The 25,921-nt window shown below is 45.5% G+C and overlaps 1 protein-coding gene across 2 annotated transcripts in view; it reads left to right on the top strand.

Annotated features, from left to right (window-relative positions):
• Positions 1 to 8,737: 8,737 nt before the first annotated feature.
• The window catches only part of PDK3 (pyruvate dehydrogenase kinase 3), a 99,782-nt gene continuing 82,598 nt past the window's right edge, over positions 8,738 to 25,921 (top strand). Inside the window, exon 1 of one of the 2 annotated variants that reach the window (XM_005281500.5) lies at positions 8,738 to 8,987. In XM_005281500.5, coding sequence (XP_005281557.1) covers positions 8,882 to 8,987 — 106 coding nt within the window. In that variant the 5' untranslated portion in view covers positions 8,738 to 8,881. The remainder of the gene's footprint in view (positions 8,988 to 25,921) is intronic. The other variant, XM_008170195.4, reaches the window with a different exon arrangement.

Here is a 25,921-nt window from a genome sequence, read left to right as displayed (position 1 = left end):
AACCTTTACGGAGATATGTTACATGGCACAGGCAGCACAAAACATATTCCAGCTATGTCATCCATACATTTATAAGCACCCCCTCCCCATAAAGCCTTGTGGGGTACACTGTCACAACTCTCCTCAGTGTGTTATGGATGCACTGAACCCCCACTGTGAGGTAAATCCAGCTGTATCCTCCATAGCTGTGGGGGCCTTTTTTGCAGTAAGATGGACATGGTTCTGCTGCATGGAGAGTGGGGGGAGGCAGTTACACAGTGAGTTGTAGAGAACAGCCCCAAGAGAGCCGTTCATTGGTACGCAAGCAGGTGAGAATGAGTTATGGGAAGTCCAGAGTTGGGTGAGGGCCAGAAGAATCACTCATACCAGAGTTGGATTTTATGGGCCCTTGAATGCCTTGAAAATGGAAATGTAGAGAAGAATGTGATGGGGTATACACACCCCATACTAATGAGGAAGGTGCCAGAGAGGCCAGAGGTACCAGAGAGGCTAGCCCTGCCCCTCTGGCCTTGTTAGTTATATATGATAGACAGGAGGCCTTTAAAAGGGAGGCGACGGCAGTCAGCTAGGGTGGGAAGAGAAGTAGCAGGATTGCTAATCAAGCAACTGCTTGTGTGACACCTGGGGCCACAAGGACCTCCCAGCCAGAAGATCTTCACCCTGAACCTATGTGGAGTGCAGTAAACTCCCCGGGAGAGACTTAAGAAGGCCTGCAAGGGGTAAGGGCCTATGTAAGAAGGAAGGAACTAGGGGCTGTGCAGGAGCCTCCCAGTGCAAGTAACTGCGTGTGGTCAGGTTCCCCCACCATCTGGGAGACAAACCTCAGGGGACTCGTATACAAAGAATCTCAGCTTTTATTTTTTAAAAGTACATTTCAGGCCCTCTTTCTTCCCAAGATAGCCATGGGCTCCCTGCATCAAGATCACTTTCCTCATCTGGGCTGTGTAAGGAGAAGGCAGGAGAGCAGCAGTTCCTGATGCTCACTTCACAGCACAGCTCAGGTGGGGAAAGTGACCTGGATGCATGGAGTGCTTGGTGTTGCTTCTTGCTCCCCACCTCACAGACCCCTAGGGGGGCACAGAAGAACATGGGGTGAGCAGTATCTGTGCGACACTGCTCGTGACCCCCCACCCCATGTTCCTCTGCCGGGAGGAAGCAGAGAGAAATCAGGGTGCTCCCCAACCAGGGCTGGCACAACCCATTAGGCGACCTAGGCGGTCACCTAGGGCGCTGCGATTTGGGGGGCGGCGACCACAGCGGTATTTCCGCGGCGGGACCTTCCGCCGCCTCTGTGGGGGGGCAGCATTTTGGGGCGGGACCTTGGCGGCGGAAAAGCTGGCAGCGCTCCTGTCTCCAACATGTCTCTTCTGGGAGTTTGTGGAGCTCCTCTGCCTGCTGGCAGTGCAAATCTCTGTGCTGCTGCATGGCCCCCGCTTGAATCATGGTGCCCTGGGTGGTCGCCCCAGTGCCCCCCCCGAAGTCATTTCACAGTGCTGCCTGGACTACTGTAAATGACACTAGTACTAACAACCTCCTCTCCCCACAGCTGCCTCTTGTCTTCCTTTCCCCCCTATGACTGGAGAGGCATTAACAGGCCACTTCACCATGAAATTGTCCCTTGAAATATGTATTAAATACTTATGCTAAGCAATCTGTTCCACCTTGTATTTAGCGGTGACACTCTAAAATATATTTCCCAGACCTGAAGAAGAGCTCTGTGTAAGCTTCAGAGCTTGTCAGTCTCAGCAATAGAAATTGGTCTAATAAAAGATATTACCTCACCCACCTCATGGGACCAACAGGGCTACAGCAACATTAGTATCATTGAAAATTGACTTCCAGACAGCTGTCTGTGACTGAGCCAAATCCTCTGCTGCGTAGCTAGTATGACCTATGTATAAAAGGAGATTCAGCTCAAAAGTGCAAGAGGACTGAGCAGGGGAGTAATCCCTGCTCTGAAACTGACACCTTCTGTGGCCTTTTGTCAAATCATATAGGACAAAATTTTCAAACCTGGATATCTAAACGTAGGTACCTAAATCTAAAGCTACTGATGAGTCAAAGCTTCCAATACCTCAGTCTGAACTATGAGTGCTCAGCACCTCTAAAAATAAGGTCACTTAGATGCTTAAATATATTCAGGTGCTTAACTTCATTTACTCAAATTTGAAAATGTCGGCCTTAACCTCTCTGTGCCCCATTTTCCCCCTTTGTAAAATGGGATAATATCTACCTACATTACAAATGTTAACAATTATCACAACTCCTCTGTAAAGTGCTGTGTAGGTTCTAAAACTCACCATTTTGAAATCAATGGGACTACATGGATAAGATGAACAAGATTTGGCCCTATCTGTCAAGATCCTCCATAACAAGGTAGACAAATAATGAGAAAAAGATTAGGCCAAGAAAATTAGGCCAAAGATATACTAGAGGAGATGCCTTTTTGGTATTAAAAATGCCCAATGCGGTATTGCTGGTGAGATCGTAAGTAAAATTGGAACTCTTATTATAGAGCTGCCCAGTGAGATGAGACTGACCATTAGCATTTTAACTGATGTCATCTATCTCTCCTCAGAGGAGAACTGGACAACACATTGGTTGAAAAGCTGATAGAGTGTGCACACTTGCATTATACTGTAATAATGGGGCCTACACATTTACACTCATTATGAGCTCAATTGTGAGAAATAAGTGAAAGTTCAAGAATGTCACAATAATCTATAACAATAAATGTTATAGGAAAAGGTGCAAAAGGGCTGCAGAAAGACTGCATTAGTCCAGACAAAAAGGCCAACTGATATAAGTAAGGGACTGTGTTAAGATCATGATTGGTAAACAAGAGAAGAGTGGCACCAGTGTAGGCCTGAGACCTAATCACACCCCCCACCCCATATTAAACCAGCCTTGGGTGAAATTCAGGGAGTTCACCACTAAAATTGAAAAAAAGAATGCTCTGCTGCTGCTGACAGAGCATGCCCACTGCAGGAATGTCCCTAACAAGAGTTATTACCACCAAGCACAGGTTCTGACTTTCAGCTTTCTCCAGGAGTGCTCCACCCCTGCTCCCAAGGCCTTGTCCCCACTCTGTGGCTTCCCCCAAGGCCCCACCCTCACTCCGCCTCTTCCTGCCCTTGCTCCGCCCCCTCTCCCGAGGCTCCATCCCCTCCCTGCCTCTTCCTGTCCCTGCTCCTCCTCCCCTAGTGCCTCTTGCATGCTGCCAAACAGCTGATCAGTGGCGGCGGGAAGCCCTGGGAAGGGCCTGATCGGCAGGTGGCTGGTGGGTGCTGAGCACCACTATTGTTGTAAAGGATTGTAAAGTAAAGACACCCAGGCGCTGGGAAATTTTATCGAGGATACAGAGCCACTCAACAAATGGTAAGATAGGCTCTGACCATCAGCACAAACACAGAAGGTCACAAATAAGTGACAATTTGGAAATGAAAGATAAATTGTAAAAAAACTTGGGCAGGAAGGAGGACACATAGGTGCCAGTGTGATTGGTTACATTTTTTTGTTCCTTAAGAGTGTGGGATAATGTGATAGGTTTAGTAAATTTGAAGGAGGTAATTAGTTTTACCTATTGAATGTAAATGAAAAATAATGCTCTTTGGGAATCAACTCTGAACTGCAGTACAACAACAAGCTACAAGACATCATACCCTACACGACCATGATATGTAAGAGCACCGGGAACCCTCAGACAAATCCTGACTGGCCATGAGATGAAATTTGTCTGTATATTGGGAGTGGTGAGCATAAGAGATTTGATTGGCATGTGTATTCTGTGTGTCTTGCTAATAAATAGATGTTTAGAGCACAGCTGTTTAAGGCTCTTTCATTGGGAAAAGGTCCCGCAGGCGCCTTGAGCCCTGTGAGTAATGGTGGGTACTTAAATTGATCAGGTTGCTCCCTGAGCCCTGTGAGAAGTAGGTGCCTTATGCCCCAAGCCCTTGGAAGAGAAAGGGTGGGGTAGGGGGTGTCTAAATTGACTGGGTCACGCCTTGAGCCACTGGTAGGGAATAGGTAGGGTGCCCCCAATTATGTGGGTAACACCAGAAATCAAAGGACCAAAATCTGTATGACGGAAATTAGACTTAATTGGTGGACAAAAGAATGTGGGGATGAGCTATTCCACCCATCACTTTTGTGGTCCTTAAAAGAAAGATTTTGGGAGGAAAAGGAAGGTGTTTGACAACTGCTGACTGGGAGATGGGTGGACCAAAAGAACACAAGAACGGTCAGACTGTTTTCCACCTATGTATTGGTCTGAGTTCGGTTGAGGCCTAGGGATTTGGCATGAGCTGGCACCTGGTCTGCTAGCATCACACAAATATACTCTATTTTGAACACACTGTGTCTACGTATCACTTTACTTGCTGCAGAGAATGGGATATCTTATATCTATGAATAGTTTAAATGACCATTCAGTCCAGCCACTATATTCTGGAGGTGCCCTAGCTAAAAGCAAATTATGGAGCAGGGTGGGAGGAAGAAATCAGACCATGTGGCTGGGGATGAGGAACAGATGAAAAGCGTAATAGACCAGAGGTCATAAACGACTATTCAAACATTCCAAAGTACTTGGAAGCTGTGTAATTATTTATAGTATTTATTGGGCACCTATCAGCATGGGTGGCCCTGCCTAAGCATAGAGGAAGACATGGTCCCTTAGTTAAGGATCTTTTAATCTTGGAAATTGGTTCTACTCTCATGAATTCCTGGACAAATATTTATGCCAATAAATTTGTCAGAGCTAGAGGCACAAATTTCTAGTTTAGAGGCAAACTGTAAAACCTAGTAGAGTCAAGAAAGATACAGCAAGAATTTATAGAATAAATAATGATGAATATTTGATTAAAAAAAAAAAACAGGTTGACATTTGCATTGTTGTAATCCTTCCTGAAGGAGGCAGCATGGTTTGGAGGACAGAGCATGTAACCGCATCAAACTGCCTTAGTTCTAATCACATCTAAGACACTGAATCATTGTTGGCCCACGGCAACTCACAAATTCTCTGAGTGAATTCTGCTGTGGGGTGGATAGTTCATTATCTCAGACCATAGATAGCCATTTACACATGTGCAAAGGGGATGTAAAAACTACCAAATTAGAACAGTACCATTTTATAACTACTATGACTACATACGATGAAAGACTGGAGAGAATGAGGCTCTCTGTTTCCAGTGGATAAAATGGGGTAATACTATGCCCTTATTATGAGCATTAATGAATAATGCTTTGAAGATATAAACTATGTATTGGTGTAAATAAATAATAAAGTATTAAGAAACACTGGAAGAAAATTATATCAACCCCTTGACATCTCAACACACAAAGTTAACTTTTCTTTCTGTTCTAAATATATAAATAACATGTTATAAAATACTAAATGCAGGTGTGATTTTTCTCCAAGGGTAAGACAACTGAGGGTCATATTATAAAATAAAGGAAAAAAGCTTATGGCACTGTCTGTTCTAATTTCTTGGTTTTCCTTGAGGGGTCAGAGTTCTATCTTTCTGCATGAATTCTTCAGAAAAATCTGTGATATTTATGTTAGTGAGACACACACAGTCAGCCTAAAGAACACATTTAATCACTTGGAGTTGGAAAAATAATACTTTTTATGACTTCCAGAGTGAGGTTCAAAACTGCTAGTTTAGTATTGCTGAATCTTCAGAAAATGGTTGCAGAATTCTGACTTAAACCACAACCACTGCAGAATTCTGGCCCCCCGATTCAGGAAGGCCTCCCAGCTCAGAAAAACACATGCATTTGTGTTTAAGGCTGATTGACGTCAATAGGATTTAAGTATATACTTAAGTGCTTTCCTGAATTGGATAAAGATTTGCCTTTGAAGTTCTTAAAATGAAACAAAAAGCAAACATGTTCTTGGACTATACATGGACTTGTATTTTCCCTGTGAGGTAGACAGAGAAGGTAACATTTTAGAAATTTGAATACCCACTAACATACAATGAATCTGTTTTTGAACAGTGGCAAAATTGTAATTACCTCATCTGGAGCAGTATCAAGTCCCCATTCTCTGCAAGACTATTTATCTGGTATACCCAGGTGTGCAATATGGCCTTGATTCTGCAAACATGCATACAGTTAATCACATGTGTTTACAGGATTGGAGTCCAAGTTCAGTGCACAAGACATACCTGGTCTGAGTAGAAGCCTGTCCTTATCTTACATCTGTTATTATGACATCTCCCCATCACTAACTATATGGATTGCCGTTTAGGATGCTTAGTGACACCCACCAATTTTCCTTGCCTTTTTGTTCTCCTGTCAGACCCACAATCTAAGTCTCTCTCAATATTGCTCTCAGACATGAAAATTCAAATAATGCCTCCAAGAGAAGAGACATAAATATCTTTCTTGGAAATTAAAATTATTTTATTATTGTATATTAAGGAAATAACCAACCAGTGGCAAAGGCTAGAAAAAGAATGAGCAATTCTGAAGTCTAGAGAGAAATAACACAAAATACAAAGTGGTGAAATGGTTAAAGAAGAAAATACCTTTGAAACAAATTTTTTTTAGAAAATTATTGTAGGCACACTAAGGGGTAAAATTTTGACTCTGTTGAAGTCAATGGAAGCTTTGGGATTTGGCTTTTCAAAAAGAAAAAGAAAAAATACAAAAACTTTGAAAAATATTTGGATGGCCTAAGGCATTACTACACAGGCAACTTGGTTCAGTGGATGTGACGCTACCCACGACTCCTGGGTTCTATCTCAGCTCTGCCATTGATGTGCTTTGTGACCAAGGGCAAATCATTTTGCCTTTCTTTCCCTTCCCATCCTCTGCCTGTCTTAACTATTTAGATGGAGGGTTTTTGCAACTGGAATTTTCTCTTATGATGTGTTTGTACAGTACCTAACATGATGGGACCCTGGTCACCGTTGAAGCATCCAAGTGCTACTGTGACATAATAACATAGATAATGCTTCATTTGTGTTAGCATACACTGACAATAGTCCTTACATATGAGGGCTCTAAAGAGTGTATCAGATTACATCTGATACACTCTCTATGGAGCAGTCCTCTCCCTGAATATCAATAAATTATGCTTTATTGTGAAGGACCAGATTGCACCATAAATTCCAGGTACAGGTTCCAACGTTTCATTTAATAAGTGAGTACTGTATGGTGGTGCGTTCAATCTCCTCTCTCTATATAGCATCAGCTGGCCCAAATCCTTTCTTTCTCTCTCGCTCTCTTTTTTGCACTACATCTGGCTGTTCCCTTTCCTCCCCATAACATTGCCTCAAACTTTTTGCTCCCTCACTTCCTGCCCTGAAGTTAATGCTTACTTTAATACTAAATTTAGCCCTAATTGCCCTGTCCAGACTAATATACCCACCTACATTAATGATTTCCCACTCCCACAAAAGAGCAGTGCTCCTTCCTGCCCAACTCATGGCTACCACCCACTGAGATAAAATGACCCCCAACTGTATAACACCTAATTCATCAGCTCCCACTCTTACCTATGCAGTTGCTGTTAATAGTGTCACTCTAGGCTAGGTCACCTGCCAGTACTCAGAAGTCTTTTTGCTATGTATGGCTAATAAAGACAGTAACATTTGTCACCTTTCTACACTTGATAATCCTAACCTTTTATGCATGTGGAGAGATTGCCTTACCATGGACAAATGTGAGCGCTGCATGTGTGCTCCTCACTTTGTCCCTCAGATTAGAAGATTTTGCTGTATTATATTCTCTCAGGTGGATATTACTGTATGTGTTAGTGTCCCCACCTATGTGGAGATGGGCAGTATTACTGGGTGAGTTAGGTTGTGACTTCACTAGGAAAAAAGGTATTTAAGCCATGTTAAAATCCTAATGAAGCAGTTATAGTTTTAACCTATCTACGCTGGTCGGGGGGGGATCTGAAGGTTTTCCTTGACCAGCTAATATGGGTTGAAACTACAATTTGCCTTATCTACAATAGAATGTTAACAGGAGTTACCTTAACATGGGTTAAAAATACACCATTACTCCCAGATCACAAGACCTTACAGTCTCTGGCTTTTTCACTGCAAAAGAGGTTCATTTTACATTGAGATACCTAACTCTAGAAACAAGATCAATGGAGATAAATCACAAGTAGTTTTTAACCTAGTTGTAGCTAGTTGAGCTCAACCTACACTGCCACCAGGCTACATTTGGTAAAACTATCAATGCTTTGTCTCCACTGGGATTTTACACCATTAAACATCTCTATGTAAAAAGACACTTTTTTTTTTTTTGGGCAGTGAACATGTTACCTATTTCCCTGTGTGGTGGTGAAGGGTGTGCTACAGGCTGTTCTGCTGTGTGATGGAGGAAGGGAGAGAAGAGAGTTTTGCTGGGTGTATTTTCATTCAGTGGTTGTGGATGTGAGAGTGGTTGCTGGGCCTGTAACAGTGTTTTCTCTCCTGTGGGGGAGGCAAGGCAGGGGGCATGTGACAGTCTCTCCCCTGAGCCAGGAAGGACATGCAGGGTGTTGCTGTGTCTGTGTGTGACAGTCTCTCCCCCGTCTGAGGCCGGGGTGGCGGTTACACCGCTCTCCTGCCAACCTGACCCCAACCCCGAATCCCCACCAGCCCGGGCCCGCTGCCGGGGCAGTTGGCGCATGCGCCCGGGTGCTGGGGGGCGGTGCCCGGCGGTTGCCGGCTGCGCAGTGCCCAGGCAGCGCGCGGGGGGTGCGCGCGCATCTGGTGCTGTCGCCGGGCTCCCTCCCAGCAGCTGGTCCCCGTTGGCTGCCGGTGACAGGCGGAGCCGGCCTCGCTGCTGCCCGGCATGAGGGGGGGCGGCTGCGCCGCGGCCCCCGCTCACTAGCCCGGCCGAGCCGCGCCGCGCAGGCGGGCCCGGGGAGCGGCGCACCATGCGGCTGTGCGGGGCGCTGCTGAAGAGCCCCATCCCCAAGCAGATCGAGCACTACTCGCGCTTCTCCCCCTCGCCGCTCTCCATCAAGCAGTTCCTGGACTTCGGTGAGTGGCGCCCCCGGTGGAGGTGTCACCCCCGGCTGCTGTCTCTCTTGGGGGAAGGGAGATGGGCAGCCCCCTCCCCCGCCCGGTTGGGGGAGGGGCGGGGGTGGCATTGGCAGCCCCTGGCGTGTGTGTGGTTGGGGGGGCTGAGGGCGGTGGTACTCGTCAGGCACATGCCGCACCACGGGGCAGTGATGCGCCCAGCCCCGCTGTGGGTGAAGAGGCCTCGCTTCCTGCCTCGCTCCTTCGCTGGGCCGGGTGCTTAGCCCGCCCAGGTTGGAGGGGCCTCCTTGTCAAGCGGGCTCCTGCGTCCCCTGTGGCTACGGCAGCTTTCATGTGTCTCCTCCCACTGGAAAACTTCTGCTGGCTGTTCCGGGTGCTCCCAGGAAGCTGCCCAGACAGCTGCACGCCCTGGCGTGTCCTCTGTGCGGCGCCTCCTGGGGTAACGCTGCTGGTGTGGCTGGCGGGGAACAGGCTGGAGCTAGGAGTGTCCGAAGGACTCAGGGCTTGGCTACGCTGGCGCTGTACAGCGCTGCAACTTGCTGCGCCCTGGAGTGTGAACCCCCCCAGCGCAGCGAGTGCAGCGCTGTAAAGCGCCGGTGTAATCAGCGCCTGCAGCACTGCACGCTCGCTCGCAGCACTGCAAGCTATTCCTCTCGGAGAGGTGGAGTACTTGCAGCGCTGCGAGAGCTGGCAGCGCGACTACACTCGCAACTACACTTCAAGGCCTCTGATTCCTATCTACAGACAACCCAGAAAGTCAAACTGACCAGTCAGTTTTCATTGGCCTTGGCTACACTCACGGCCTCGGTAGCGCTGTGAAGCACGAGTGTAGTCGCGCCGCCAGCGCTGCGAGAGCTTTCTCGCAGTGCTGCAAGTACTCCACCTCTCCGAGGGGAATAGCTTGCAGTGCTGCGAGCGAGCGTGCAGCGCTGCAGGCGCTGATTACACTGGCGCTTTACAGCGCTGCACTGGCTGCGCTCGGGGGGGTGTTTTTTCACACCCCTGAGCGCAGCAAGTGCAGCGCTGTGAATTGCCAGTGTAGCCAAGGCCATTGTTAGCATGTGTGAGTGCAAAAATAATGAAGGTGGGTGAGATAATATCTTTTATTGGACCAGCTTCTGTTGGTGAGAGAAAAAAGCTTTTGAGCTTGCCCAAGCTCTTCTTCAGGTTTGGGAAACTATCTCAGGTTATGTCTACACTACAAATTATTTTGGTATAACACATGTTGCTCAGGTTTGGTTTGAATAATCCACACCCCTGACTGACGTAAGTTGTACTGACCTAAGTGCCAGTGTGGACAGCACTGTGTCGGTGAGAGAACATCTCCTGTCGACATAGTTAGTGCCTCTTGTGGAGGTAGGAGTTATTAAGCCGAAGGGAGAGCTCTTTCCCATTAGCTTAGGCCATGTCTACACTAGCAATCTGACAGCGACACAGCTGTACCGATGCAGCTGTGCTGCTGTAAGATCGCTTGTATAGCTGCTCTGTGCCAATGGGAGAGTCCTTCTGTCGAGCGGTGGTAGCTATATAGGCAGGAGAGCATCTCCTGTCAACATAGTGCTGTCCACACTGGCGCGTCTGTAGGTGTAACTTGTGTCGCTCAGAGGGATGTTTTTTCACACCCCTGAGTGACGTAAGTTGTACCGACAAAAGGGCTAATGTAGACATAGCCTTAGAGCGTCTTCACCAGAAGTGCTACAGCAGTGCAGCTGCTGTTGTGTAGACATAGTCTGAGTGTTGCTGCTAAATACAAGGTGACCTGAAGAAGAGCTCTGTGTAAGGGCTTGTCTACACTTGAAAGTTAGAGCGCATTAAAGCAGCCCCGGGTACACTAACTCCCGATGTGTCCACACTGGCAAGGCACATAGAGTGCCTGGACTCTGCAGCTGGAGCGCTCCTGGTAATCTACCTCCTGGAAAAGCATAAAGCTTGCTGTGCCCCGGCTGAAAGACCCGGGTGTCAGTGTGAACGAGGTGTTGCATTACTGCACTGTGATTGGCCTGTGGAAATGTCCCATAATCCCCTGAAGTCAAGTGGTCACTCTTCTCATTGTTTTGAAATCAGCTACAGGAATGCAGATATGCCCTTTTAAGGCTCAGTTTCTGATAGCCGGCATGCTTATCTGCTCCAGGACAAAGCATCCATTACTGTGGAATGCTGCTTGCTTGTGCGTGTGAGAGAGGCTCGGGGGAGGGGGGTCTGCAGCTGTCTGAACTTACAAGACAGCATGCTGACACACTCTTAGCCTCCCAAAACACCTACACAAACACACTCCCTGTCACACTCTGCCCCCTCCCCCCATTTGAAAAGCACATTGCAGCCACTTGCACTGCTACCACAATGCACTGCTCTTTGTGGCATTGCAAGAGCTGCTAGTGTGGTCACGCCAGTGTGCTTGCAGCTGACAGTATAAACACAGGGCAGCGTTTTCCCTGCTGCGGTCTCCAAAGGCTGGTTTAACTCACAGCGCTCTACATCTGCAAGTGTAGCCATGCCCTAAGATTGGAAAGCTTGTCTCTCTCACCAACAGTAGTTGGTTCTATAAAAAGATATTACCTTACCCACCTTGTCTCTCAAATACAAGGTGAAACAGATTGTTTAGTATAAGTAGTTCACCTTGAATGGTCCCGTGAAATGTGTGGTAAGTGGCCCTTTAACACCTGTCCAGTCACAGGGAGGAAAGGGTGGAGGTGGGAGAAAGGTTGTGAGTGGGTTACAGATTGTAATAAACCATAAATCCACCATTTCTATTCAGTCCATCATTTTTAGCAAAGTTATGAATTTAAGCTCCCAGGCTTGTCTTTTGAAAGTGTTGTGCAGATTTCCTTTGAGGATGAGGACTTGTAGGTCAGATGCAGAGTCATTGCTTTGTGAAAAGTGTTTACCCATCACTGATGTGGTGTTTTTATCTTTTATCGTTTTCCTGCGAGAGTTCATTTGTACTCACCGACCTTGTCTCTCTAAGGCCTTGTCTACACTGCCACTTTACAGCACTGCAACTTTCTGTGCACACCCCTGAGCAATGCAGTTATATCGACCTAACTCCTGGTGTAGACAGCTATGTCGATGGGAGGGCTTCTCTTGTTGACATAGCTACCGCCTCTGAGGGAGGCGGAGTATCTATGATGAAGCTTAAGGATAGAAGCTCTTGTCAGTGTAGGTAGCATCCTCACTAAGTGCCACTGCAGCTCTGTAAGTGTAGATAAGTCCATTATACGTCCCACTTCTGGTGTGCATGAACCCAGTGTGGTGGAGATCAGAACACTTTAGCCAGCTGTATCCACCTGTGTTCTTCATGCCCTTGAGGGGGCCCCTCAACTGAAGGTTTAAAGGGGGCTGAGCGATCAACCAGCCCTCAGTTCCTCTTTGTCTCCTGTGGAGCCAGTCACTGCACTTGTGCTCCTCTTTACTCGTTTAGTAACTTTTATTGTAAATAGTTAATAGTGTGGTGTGCAGCTATTAGTATTCAAGAGTATACCGTTCTCTCTCACCCTTCAGTAATTAAGTTTTTTAAAGTATTTATTAGGGCGTTCCTTCTAGCATTGTAAATCTCCTCTCACCCAGCATGGGGCCTTAGTGTGATACTTACTTGGATGGGTCCTCCATTTAAACCAGTGTTTCCCAAACTTCGGACGCTGCTCGTGTAGGGAAAGCCTCTAGCGGGCCGGGCCGGTTTGTTTACCTGCCGCGTCCACAGGTCCGGCCGATCGCGGCTCCCAGTGGCCGCAGTTCGCTGCTCCAGGCCAATGCGAGCTGCTGAAAGCAGCGGCCAGTACGTCCCTCAGCCCACGCCGCTTCCAGCAGCTCCCACTGGCCTGGAGTAGCGAACTGCGGTGGGAGACGCGATCGGCCGGACCTGCGGATGCGGCAGGTACACAAACTGGCCTGGCCCGCCAGGGGCCTTCCCTAAACAAGCGGCGGCCCAAGTTTGGGAAACACCGATTTAAACCATTTGCTTCATGTTTGTTAATTCTCCAGTCTGTGAAGACTGCTTTCCTTGTGACAATCACTTTGGTACACAGAATGGATGAATTGCAACCCTTGTGACTGAAACGCCGTACAGTCTTCTACAGAGACAACCTTATACTCAAACCATACCCTAAATTCCTCCCAAAAGTAGTTTCGGGCTTTCATTTAAATCAGTCCATACACTTAGATGTTTTTTCCTTAAACAACATTCATCCAGGGACAGGCCACTTTTTTCCTACTTCAGGCCATAACTTTTTTTTTTGAATGAGTCACATACTAATTTCCCAAATTTTAAATACAGTCATGGCTATTGTAGAGCTCAGTCAAGAAAAATAGGTTGAGTTATCAAAAACCCATAATTAAGTGCTTTGGAGCTATTAGGCTAGCAATAGAACTGGCTTGGCCAGTTACCTTAATATTTCCTTGGTTACGCCTATAGTTCAGCATTAAGACATTTGTGAGATGGATTCTGCAGCTATAAGGCTAAATTTAAATGTAGCGTAAAAAGTAGGGATCAGACTTTCCCCTCCTTTTTAAAATGACAATATATAAAAATTCAAATAGCCACTACTTGGATGGTGGGGGAGGGACGGTGAAGGAACTCATCCAAATAATTAATGTCCTGTGACTAAAGGCTATGGCTACACTACAGCTTAAATTGACATAAATTATGTCACTCAGGGGTATGTATTAGCCACCCCCCTAAGCGACATAATTTATGGTGACTTAAGCGCTGGTGTGGACTGTGCTATGTCGGTGGGAGAGCTACTGCCACTCGCGGGGGCTGGAGTAATTAAGCTGACAGGAGAGCTCTCTCTTGTTGGCTTAGAGTGGCTACACTAGAGAGCTTACAGTGGCCCAGCTGCAGCGATGCTCAGTTATTTGATTTTGATGTTAGCAATGTGTGCAGTGTTGGGGTTCCAGGAGCATGGCATCCGTGAATCAGGACCTATGTTTGTAATGTGCAAAAGAGCTAGCAATGAATGGGACGGCAGACTGTAGATTTGTAGCAGTGCATTAAGATATAACGCCTTGGGGGTTGGAGTCTCAGGCTTCTTCAAATGTCTTACTAGATGAGATTTCCATGTCTTAATATGGGAGGGTCTCATGGACCTCCTTCCCTTTCCATTTCTGTGGCAATTACAGCAATTGCTGTTACAGAAAAGTAATCATAGATTCAGGGCCAGAAGGGATCATTGTGATCACCTAGCCCAGTGGTTCTCAAACTTTAACAACTTGTAAACACCTTTCACTAAAATGTCAAGTCTTGCGAACCCCCTCCTGAAAATGAATATTTCCAGGGATTTTCTCCTTTACTTGAGTATAAATTATAAAAGCCGCGATCTTGGAAATATCAAATTTGTTTTTATGACATGCTTATTACACACTATTATTAATTATTATTTGTCATTATAGTACTTTTATTACATTATGAAAACGGCAACACTCTTCCAAGATCTCACTTTCGTAGCTTGTATCGCTTTGAATAAGCCTGTTATAAGACAAGGCTCCTATGTTTCATCAAGGAGTATCAGACGTGAAACAGCATGAAGGTATTTAAGAAGCTAACTCAAATGGTTCCTCCTACATAAGCTTTCAGGTCTTGAGCAGTGCAGGCAAACAATGCACGTTACAACAAAGCTTAAACTTGTTCTTCATAATAATTTTAAAAACAATACAACCACTGATCTAATCTGCCCTCCTATATAACACAAGCCACAGAACCTCCCCAAAACAATACAGAGAACATCTTTTAGAAAAACATCAATTCTTTATTTATTTTTTTAAAATGGAGATATCCCATCTCCTAGAACTGGAAGGGACCTTGAAAGGTCATCGAGTCCAGCCCCCTGCCTTCACTAGCAGGACCAAGTACTGATTTTTGCCCCAGATCCCTAAGTAGCCCCCTCAAGGATTGAACTCACAACCGTGGATTTAGCAGGCCAATGCTCAAACCACTGAGCTATTTCCAAATGGTCAGTTATAGATAAGGCTACGTTTTAGTCATGGGTATTTTTAGTAAAAGTCAGTCATGGCCCTGTGACCCGTTCATGACTTTTACCTGTGACTAAATCTTACCTGATGGGAGGGGAGTGCTCCTGAGGGCTGCTGCTTCTGGCGGGGGTGGGGGGAGGGGAGGGGCAGTGCAGGGCCCCCTGCCACTCCTGGGGGGCCGGCCCAGGTCCCCAGCGGCTGTGGGGGCAGCTTGGGACGCTGCTGCTGGTCCTGGACCGCTGTTCCAGGGTAGTGCTGGAGACCAGCTGCCTGGGATTATCAGAGCAGCGGCCGGTGTGGCTGGCTCCAGGGCTTCCCCACTGCTGGGATGGCCCTGGGGTCAACCGCACCTGCGACTGCAAAATTCATGGAGGTCATGGAAAGTTACCGAAGCCGTGACTTCTGTGATCTCCGTGAATAACTCGCAGCCTTAGTTATAGAGAATCCACCACGACCCTTGGTAAATTGTTCCAGTAGTTAATTACTCTCACTGTTAAAAATGTATGCCTTATTTCCAGTTTGAATTTGTTTAGCTTCAACTTCTAGATATTGGATCATGTTATACCTTTGTCTGCTAGATTGAAGAGCCCATTATTAAATATGTGTTCCCCATGTTGGTACTTAGAGTATAATCAACCCCCTTCACCTTCTTTTTGGTACATTCAATAGACTGAGCCCCCTGAGTCTGTCACTACAAGGTAGGTTTTCTAATCGTCTAATTGTTCTTGCGTCTCCTCTCTGAATCCTGTCCAATTTTTCAACATATTTCTTGAATTGTGGATACTGGAACTGGACACAGTGTTCCAGCTGTGTTCGCAGAAATGCCAAATATAGAGGTACAGTACCCTCTCTACTCCTACTTGAGATTCCTGTATTTGTACATCCAAGGATTGCATTAGCCCTTTTGGCCACAGCATTACACTGGGAGCTCATGTTCAGCTGATTATCCACTACAACCCCCAAATCTTTTTAGAATCACCACTTCAAAGTATAGAGTCCCCCATACTGTAAGTATAGCCTATGTTCTTTGTTCCTAAATGTATATACATTTACATTTATTCATATTAAAACATGAATTGTTTGCTTGTGCCCAGCTTACAAAACGATCCAGATTGCTCTATATCAGTACCTCTTCTTTTCATTATTTATCACTCCTCCCAATTTTTGTGTCATCTGCAGACTTTATCAGTGATGATTCCAGGTCATAGATAAAAATGCCAAATAGCGTAGGGCAAAGAACTAATCCCTGTGGGACCCTACTAGAAATACACCCGTTCCATGATGATTCTTGTTTACAATTACATTTTGAGACCTATCAATTAGCCAGTTCTTAATCCATTTAATGTGTGCCAAGTTAACTTTATATTGTTCTACTTTTTTAATTAAAATGTCATGTTGTACTAAGTCAAACGCCCTACAGAAGTTTAAGTATATTATATCAACACTATTACCTTTATCAACCAAATTTATAATCTTATAAAAAAGATAGTTTGGGAGGATCTATTTTCCATAAACCCGTGTTGATTGAAATTAATTATATTATTGATCAAGTCCTGTATCAGCCGTTCCATTATCTTGCCTGAGATTGATATCAGACTGACAGGCCTATAATTGCCTGGGTCATCCCATTTACCCTTTTTTAAAAATATTGTCACAACATAGCTTTCTTCCAGTCTTTTGGAACTTACCCAGTGTGCCAAGACTTAATGAAAATCGTCATTAATGGTCCAGCGAGCTCCTTAGCCAGCTCTTTTAGAACTCTTGGGTGCAAGTTATCTGGACCTGCTTTTTAAAAATGTCTAACTTCAATAGCTGATATTCAACATCCTTCTGAGATACCAGTGGAATGGGGAGAGTGTTATCATATGATATGATTACAGCATCTACTTTTTTCCAAAATACAGAACATAAATGTTTATTGAATACTTTTGCCTTTTCTGCATTACTATTGATAATTCTTCCATTTCCCTCTAGTAGTGGACCAATACCATTGTTAAAATTGTTTTTTGTATCTAATATACATTAAAAACTCCTTCATATTGTCCTTAACTCTGCTGACCAAAGTCTTTCCCTTTTGTCCCCTTGCTTCCCTTATCAATTTTCCACATTTCCTAGCTTTTGACTTATCTTTATTACTGTCAGCTTCCCGTCTTTTCCATTTGTTAAATAATTTTTTTTATGTTTTATAGCTGCCTTCATTTCCCCTCTAAACCAGATCGTTTTTTTTTTTACCAATAAAGCTGCCTTCTTCAATTGTGGCTTTTTGGGTATCTAATAAAGTATTCTTAAACATTCCTAATTATCTTTCACATTTTTCTAACTAAATTCTTCCTCCCAGATGAAAGGTCATAATTGTTTTCAGCTATATGAAATTGGCCCTTTGAAAGCACCAATTATGTTGGAACTAATTTTCCTAATAAGTTTTTAAGGTATATCATGACTCCGTTTCCACACAAGTGTTCCTTTATTCGTCTAAATGCCACATGTTGCTTACATTCAAAACACACATCTAAGCATATACATGCCTATATTCCATATCCTAGCAACATTACAGTTATAAGCATTGGCCAAAATATTTACAACAGGATCAGGTGTGGGAGGGACCTTCCCATTGTGGCTTGACTCAAAGAGGGACGGGGAGTTAAGGAAAGTTCTGACAAAAAAACATAGGAAACCTTGGTTTTTTTCCTTCACTGTAACAAACAACTGATGTCATTGCTGGTAATTGAACCTTAGCTAAGGCCAGATGAAACCCTGTTCTTTGCCCTGATCAAGACAAGATTAATGACTGGGCCTCTTTCTTCAAGGCTTTCTTATCTCATTTTACCATATTTCTTCCTAACTAGAGAACTAAGCATTTCTTTATAATAAACTAAACAAACCAAATATTTACTGCATGTGTAATCTAATAAACCAGGGATTGGCAACCTTTGGCAGGTGGCCCATCAGGGAAATCTGCTGGCGGGCCGGGCTGGCTTGTTTACCGGCAGCGTCTGCAGGTTCGGCCAATTGCAGCTCCCACTGGCTGCGGTTCGCCGTTCCGGGCCAATAGGGGCTGCCTGAAGTGGCAACGGCCGAGGGATGTCCTGGCTGCTGCTTCCTACAGCTCTCATTGGCCTGGAACGGTGAACCCTGGCCAGTGGGAGCTGCGATCAGCCGAACCTGCGGACATTGTAGGTAAACAAACCAACCTGGCCCACCAGCGGATTTCCTTGATGGGCCGCATGCCAAAGGCTGCCAATCCCTGTAATAAACCATATTTCCTATAGTTCTATGACCTCATCCCTAACCTTAAATAATATAATACTGGTATTTCAAGAGTCACAAGTTTAACACAAACAATCCTCCAAAAAGAAGGAAATAGTAAGAAAGGTCACATGCTTTTGGCCTATTACTCATGCTAATATCTAAACTCAATTTAAAACCATAGTCCACTCAGGTCTAATGTGGATCTGTATTCCTATAAAGCAGTGTTTCTCAGATGCGGCCACCAGAGGCTTTTCTTGCGGCCACAGCCTCTTGGGCGGTGATTGGGGGTGGGGGACAAAGAAGTGGCCCCTCCCCTCAAGCCCCCCCTCTGGAGACACAAATGCTGGAGGAGCACCTCTCCATCCAGGGTTTAATTTGTCCCTGGGCTTGCCGGGGCTGAGTAAATCTGCTGTGAAAAGTGATATTTGTATGTTTAATATCACTTTTCACAGCCTCCCAGCTAGCTACTTAGCTGATACTTGTATTTAAATACTAAGCTGATACTTGTATTTTAATATCGCTTTTCACAGCCTCCCAGCTAGCTACTAAGCGATATTAAAATACAAGTATCAGGTTTCGTAGCAGCAGACTTACCAGCTAGTAAGTCTTTTATAAAAAGCGACCAAAGAAGCAAAAGAAACAACAAAAAATACAAGAATGTGCAAAGCATATTATTTGTATTTCTATTCTGTTTAGGTCCAGTAAAGAATAGAGACCACTGTACACTATTTTTATTATTGAGTCTGCGCAAAAAACAAGAACAAAAAAACCCTACATAAGTAAATTACAATGATTTGGACATGTGCATGTTTATTTGTTTTTCCTAAAATTAAGTATTTTAGGAAAAATTTTCAGAGTGGCCACTAGCAAGAGTTGGTGGCTGCACTCTGAGGCCACCAAAAATATTCTTGTGAGAACCCTTGGCTTGTCTTGGGATACATATCCTCCCCTACCCCCCGCCCGCTGCGGAAGCCCTCGAGCTGGGGCTGGGAAGGAGGGGGGGGTCCTCTCCCCAGCCACTGCAGCCCTGCACGCTCCAAACTGCCCCCATCCTTCCACCTCACCCCACTGTACCCCCGCCTATCTCCTATGTCCCTTCTTCACCCACTGCCCCCACCTACCCCCTATTCCCCCCAAGGCCATCACCTCACCTTACATGTGCATCCTCTCTAGGGTCCAGGCACCTAATTAGTAGAGCCATGCCTGCGCAGCTCCACTAATTAGCTGTGCAGCCCTTCTTTCCCTGGTGCGCAGTCTCCCAGGCATGCACCTTAGAGGGAACACAGCCCACTGGCATGTCCCTGCAGCTCCTAGGCAGAGGGGCCAGGGGGTTCTGTGTGCTGCCTGTGCCTGCAGGTCCTGCCCCCGCAGCTCCCATTGGCTGCGGTTTCCAGCCAATGGGAGCTGTGGAGCCTCATGCGGAGACCCCCCGGGCCTTCCCTCCCCCTAGGAGCTGCAGGGACATGCGGAGCCGGGTAGGGAACCTGCCAGGCCAGCCCTGCCAACCCTCCCCCCTCAGTCTTAGTGGGGGTCCCCAGTTGCATGCCACTGCCCACCTAGCACCAGCCTAGCAGGAGTCCTGGGCCACGTGCTGGTGCCTCTTCCTCACAGCACCAGCAGGGGTCCCGGGCCACCCGCCTCCACCCGCGGTGCCCCCAGACTGCCCCCCTGAGCACCCGGGGCCCCCCGCCCAAGTTTTAGTTAGAGGTATATAGTAAACGTCAGGGCAGGTCACGGGCTGTGAATTTTTGTTTACTGCCCATGTCCTGTCCGTGACTTTTACTAAAAATACCCGTGACTAAAAACGTAGCCTTACCCATGACTAATGAAGTATTATCCTGTGATGGGGCACACTTTCTGAGTGCAATAAAATAGCCATAAGAAAGCAGAGTGAAACTTGGACTGAAGCTTAGGCTTGCTCTATAAGATTTTAAGAATCAAAGATGGCGCTCTGGGAGTAGGAAGGATTGGGTCTTACTCCCAACATCTGCCTCCTCCCATCCTCCGCTTGTGTTGTGGAGCATCTCTAGCAGAAATCCCACGACCAACCTGACTTCCTCCACAATTAATTTATTCTCTCCTTCTCCACTTTTGCCATCTTTCTAGCTAACCAATTCTGCGTTTCCAATTTATTGAATCCCATGTCCACAATCCCAGCTGCCTTTTTGCCAACTTTAGCTCACTCCTCAACCCCTACCCGCTTCCTTTCTCTCTGCACGGGGTCTCTTGCCAGTTTCCTTCAAGAGAAAATTGACTAAATACAACATAATCCTTCTTCCCTTTCCCTCCTACAGTTTTTCTCCTCTCATCACAAACACAGAAGTTTCTCATCTGCTGCTCCTGGTGTAATCCCTCCATGTGCCCCACTGATCCCATCCCATTTCCTGATCTCAGCTTTCCCCACTCTCATCCCCTTGCTTACTCTTTTCCTTAACTTGTCACTCTCTCTGGCTCTTCTCCACAAAATACAAGGATGCTTTAGTCTCTCCCATTTTTAAAAACCCCACCCTTAAACCCACTTCCCTCCCAGTTACCAACCCATCCACCTTCTCATTTTCATCTCTAAGATCATTGAATGCTCTCTTTACAATCACTGTTTGGAATTCGTCTACTTCAGTTCTGTTCTAGAGTGTGTCTAATCTGACTCCCAGCCCTTCTGCTTCACTGAAATCACTTTAGCCAAAGTCTCTAATGTCTTCTAACCAAATCTCAGAATCTGTACTCCATCCTCATTGTCCTTGACCTGTTAACTGCTTTTGATTCAGTCAGCCATGTTTTCTTCATGAAATTTCATCCTCCCATGACTTCCATGACTCTTTCCTCTCCTGGTTGTTCTCCTGCCTCTCTGATAACTTCTTTAACGTGTCCTTCAGAGGATCATCTTCATATCCCTCTTTAGCTTTCTCTGAAGTTTCCTCAGGTGTCTGTCTTGGTCACCTTCTCTTTTCCCTCTAAACCTTATCTCTGGGTAATCTCACCTGTCAACATAAATTTTATGACGAAGACACAGATCTACCTCTGTACTCCAGTCTTCATTCCTGTACAGCCTAAACTCTGACATCTCTACATGGATGTCTAGCCATCAATTCAAGCTCAGCATGGCTAAAATGGAGCTCATAATCCCCCCCAAAGTCCCCTCTTGCGACCTCCTTTTTTGATCATTGTGGACACCATCACCATCCTGCCTATCGCTCACGCCCATAACCTGGAGATCATTTTCAACTTGGACCCCTCTCTAGGACCTCACATCCAGGCTATGTTTAAATCTTGCATATTCTTTCTGCATAATATCTTTCCTCTCCATCTACACTGCTAAACGCTAATCTAAGTTCTCATCACCTTGTGTCTTGATTACTGCAACATACTTCTCTCTGGCCATGACAAATGCAATCATGCTGTGCTCATATGCATTTAGCTGCTGCAAAGATCATTTTCATAGCACATCACTGTGATGGGTTGGGTCACAGAAGCCCCCTTGGGTCTGCCACCTGATGTGCTGGGACTACCTCTGAGCCCGTTTTCCCTGCCAGCTTGGGACTTCAGTACCTTGCCTTGTTTGAGCCAGACAAGCTTGCCTGCTGTAAACACAGATCCAAGTTGGAACCACGTCCCCCACAAGCTGCAGGCTTAACTGAAAACAGCTTAAGTGCTCCTGCCTCCTGTACTCAAATAACCAGTTCCCAATGGGGTCCAAACCCCAAATAAATCTGTTTTACCCAATATAAAGATTATACAGGGTAAACTCATATATTGTTCACCCTCTATAACACTGACAGAGAGAGATGCAGAGCTGTTTGCCCCCACAGGTATTAATACAAACGCTGGGTTAATTAATACGGAAAAAGTGATTTTATTAAATACAAAAAGTAGGGTTTAAGTGGTTCCAAGTAATAACAGACGGAACAAAATAAATTACCAAACAAAATAAAATAAAACACGCAAGCCTAATACAGTAGGAACCTAAATGCAGGTAAATCTCTCCCTCAGAAATGTTCCAATAAGCTTCTTTGACAGACTAGTCTCCTTCTAGTCTGGGCCCAATCCTTTCCCCTGGTACAGTCCTTGTTCCAGCTCAGGTGGTAACTAGGGGATTTCTCATGACTGCAGCCCCCTTTGTTCTGTTCCACTCCCTTATATATCTTTTGTATAAGGCAGGAATCCTTTGTCCCTCTCTGGAAAAGCACCAAGTTAAAGATGGATTCCAGTTCAGGTGACATGATCACATGTCACTGTAAGACTCCAAGCCTTCATTCTTCTGGCCTGAGTCTCAGGAAGGCTTGCAAGTAAACAGAGCCATCTACAGTCAATTGTCCTGGTTAATGGGAGCCATCAAGATTCCAAACCACCATTAATGGCCCACACTTTGCATACTTACAATAGGACCTCAGAGTTATATTTGATATTCCTAGTTTCTGATAGAAGAATGATAGATTCATACAAATAGGATGAATATGTGCAGAAGAACATAACTTTTGCACAGATATGTTAGATGGCATATCTAGCATAAAACATATTCCAGTTATGTCATATTTACATTCGTAAGCATATTTCTATAAAGCATTATGGGGTGCAACGTCACAGTCGCTTTCACCATGTCATCCCTGTCTCTGCATCCATCCACTATCTTCCCCCTTTATCTCATGTAACATAAGCTACTTGACTTCACTTTTAAGGCCATTCACAACTTATCACCACCTGACTTTTCTCTCATGTGCCATTGAAAGGTCAGCTCCTGCGTCATAGCCCAGGATGCCAGCCTCCATCTCCCACTGCTTAAATTTTCAAACAAGTACTTTTGTGCTTTTTCTCATGCAGTACTTCATGTTTGAGAGAAGCTCTCCCTAAACATCTGCAAATCTAATGTATTCTCTTTCTTCAAATCCCTCCTTAACTCTCCTTTTCTGTGATGCCTACAAAAACTTGACAACAGTTAGGCCTGGTCCCCACTAACCCCCCACTTCGGACTAAGGTACGCAAATTCAGCTACGTTAATAACGTAGCTGAATTCGAAGTACCTTAGTCCGAACGCGGCAGGGAGGCTCCCCCGTCGATGCCGCATACTCCTCTCGCCGAGCTGGAGTACCGGCGTCGACGGCGAGCACTTCCGGGATCGATCCCAGAACATCGATTGCCTGCCGCCGGACCCTCCGGTAAGTGTAGACGTACCCTTAGGCTGCTGATATGCCTCTGCCTATCATGCTGACTGGTATTACTTCATTGTTTCCTTGTACTCCCCTGTCAATCTGTCTGTATCCATCTATTGTCTCGTCTTATACTTAAATTGTAATCTCTCTTGGGCAGAGACCAGCCTTTTGCTCTACATTTGTACAGTGCCTAGCTCATTGGGATCCAGGTCTGTGACTGGGGATCCTAGGCACTATGGCAATACAAATAATTAACAATGATAATATATTAATTCCCAACGCCTAGATAGGAAGCGTGTTCTTAATTCACACTGATATCTTGTCTATAATCAAACTGTAACTCTTTCACTGAACTTGGTTTAAAAGGTAGCTTTTTGCTTGGTGGCTGGATAATATATAAGTTCAGAAGAAATAAATATTTGCCCACACAAACAGCTAGCATGAATGAGTCATTGCCTGTTGCATTTTATCATCCTTGGCATATGTGGCACTGGAAAATAAATAAAAAGGCAAGCCTCTTTGTCCTGAAGATTGGATATTCTAATCCTATTATGGGGCTTGACTTTTCTCTTTACTCTCCCACCTTCTTCATCCATTTATGAAGTAGCTGTAGTCATTTGGGGAGATTCATACATCCTTTTATCGGATACAATACAATCTCCAATTTTTTTTTGTGAACCAAGACACTCTTGAAACCTGGCATTTTTCCCTTTGTCATGTTGTCTGCAATGGCGATACTAACTAATTTTAAACTAATTTCATTGTGATCTAAATAAAGTGATGTATTTTGAATGCCTATAGTCTCTAGCGGAAGTAGTAATATATGAGCAGGGCTCAAAAACCTGCCAAGCCAACTGAGTTAATTTGGGATGAGGAGCTGCTGCATTTCTCAGGGTAAGAGGAGAGCTGGCAATCAGTGCAACTGGAACTGGTGCTGAGAGTGGCCAGAACCACTTCTTTTTACTGGAGGAGTAGGGCAGTGAGGATCAGAACCAGGTGCAGTAGAATAGCTATGTGGTAGAGAGCCCTTTTAATGTTTTGGAGCTTGTGGTAGCAACCTTCACACGCCTCCTTCCTCTTCTCCCTGCCTCAAAGCAGGCTGGGAAGAGGAGTGAGGTTGAAGGGAGGAGTGTGTAAGCATAGGCGTCAACTGTATGGGTACTCCGGGCTTGGAGCACCCACGGGGGAAAATTAGCGGGTGCTCCGCACCCACCGGCAGCCAAGCTCTCCTCACCTCTTCCCTGCCTCCTTTCTTGAGTGTGCCGCGTTCCTGCTCCTCCCCCTCCCTCCCAGCACTTCTGCCCACACCTAAACAGCTGTTTGGTGGCGCTCCAGGAGGGAGAGGGAGGAGCGGGGACACAGCGCGCTCAAGGGAGGAGGCGGGGAGGAGGTAGGGCAGGGACTTGGGAAAGGGGATGGAATCAGGGCGGAGTGGAGGCGGAGCAGGGGGGGGAAGAGGCAGGGCAGGAGTGGGGACTTGAGGGAAGGGGTAGAGTGGGGAGGGGCTGGGGGCAGAGGTGGGTCGAGCACCCACTGGCGGGAGCAGAAGTTGGCGCCTGTGTGTGTAAGGGAAGAGATGTGGCAGTGTAAGTTAAATACATGGCTTTTGGGGACCACTGTGTTGAGTGGGTGGAATAGGTATTTTTCACCCAGGATAGTAAGTCATCCTCAAGCTAATACCTGTTAGGAAAATTTTTCAAATTATGTATCAGAGAGACAACTCCAATTGTATTCCCCTCTAATAGCATAGTGTGTTAAGGCCATATTCTCCGACACCACCTTTATACTACATGTCAACAGCTGTCTATAGACTATATATTAAAGGCTGCCTAGCAATGTTCCCTCTAATTTTTCCATCCATGTGCGGAATGAATTCTGTTATGTGCAGCACCAATATTGAGGTAATGTGTGGATGTGTGCCACCAGTACAAACAAAAAACCTAGATTTAATATATATTTTAAAAAAGTTCTTAGGTATGGAAGAAGAAGAGAGAATATTAAAACAAGGGATAATTAACAAGGTGCACTACTTAAGATGTTTATTTAATATGAAATCAAATAAAAAGAAAATTAACACTGCTCTTGGAGTATATGTATTTTATCATCCTTTCTAACTACTCAAGCTAGTAAACACACCAAAATGTGGCATACTGAAAACAGCTATATAAATAAAAAAGGCATGGCCATTAAGTGAAAGCATAAAAAATATGCACCACAGGCCCAATTTAATAACCTACCAGCATAGACCACTCAATCTTCAGGGAAAGCCGCTCTCAAAAAACTAAAGCATCTGCCAAAACACTAGCATGTGACAAACTTTTGCAGTCCACAAAACTATCCCTCTTGCATGCATATTATTTGCACACATAGCTCAGCTTTAAGATGCTAAACAAATCTATGCGTCAACTAGAAATAATCATGCTCTCTTTGAAAATACTAATACAATATTTTCTGATACTGGAAAGGAGAGTAAAAGGCATTTACTCAGGCTTATACAATTTCCCTCCGAGAGAGACTGAGGGACCCACCGCCGAATTGCCGCCGGACGTGCCACCCCTCTCCCTACGGTGGGATGTG

Source organism: Chrysemys picta, chromosome 1 (assembly GCF_011386835.1).
Source record: "Chrysemys picta bellii isolate R12L10 chromosome 1, ASM1138683v2, whole genome shotgun sequence".
NCBI lineage: Eukaryota > Metazoa > Chordata > Testudines > Emydidae > Chrysemys > Chrysemys picta.
The sequence above is the reverse complement of the archived record's forward strand: the minus strand, read 5'-3'. Positions and strand labels throughout refer to the sequence as shown.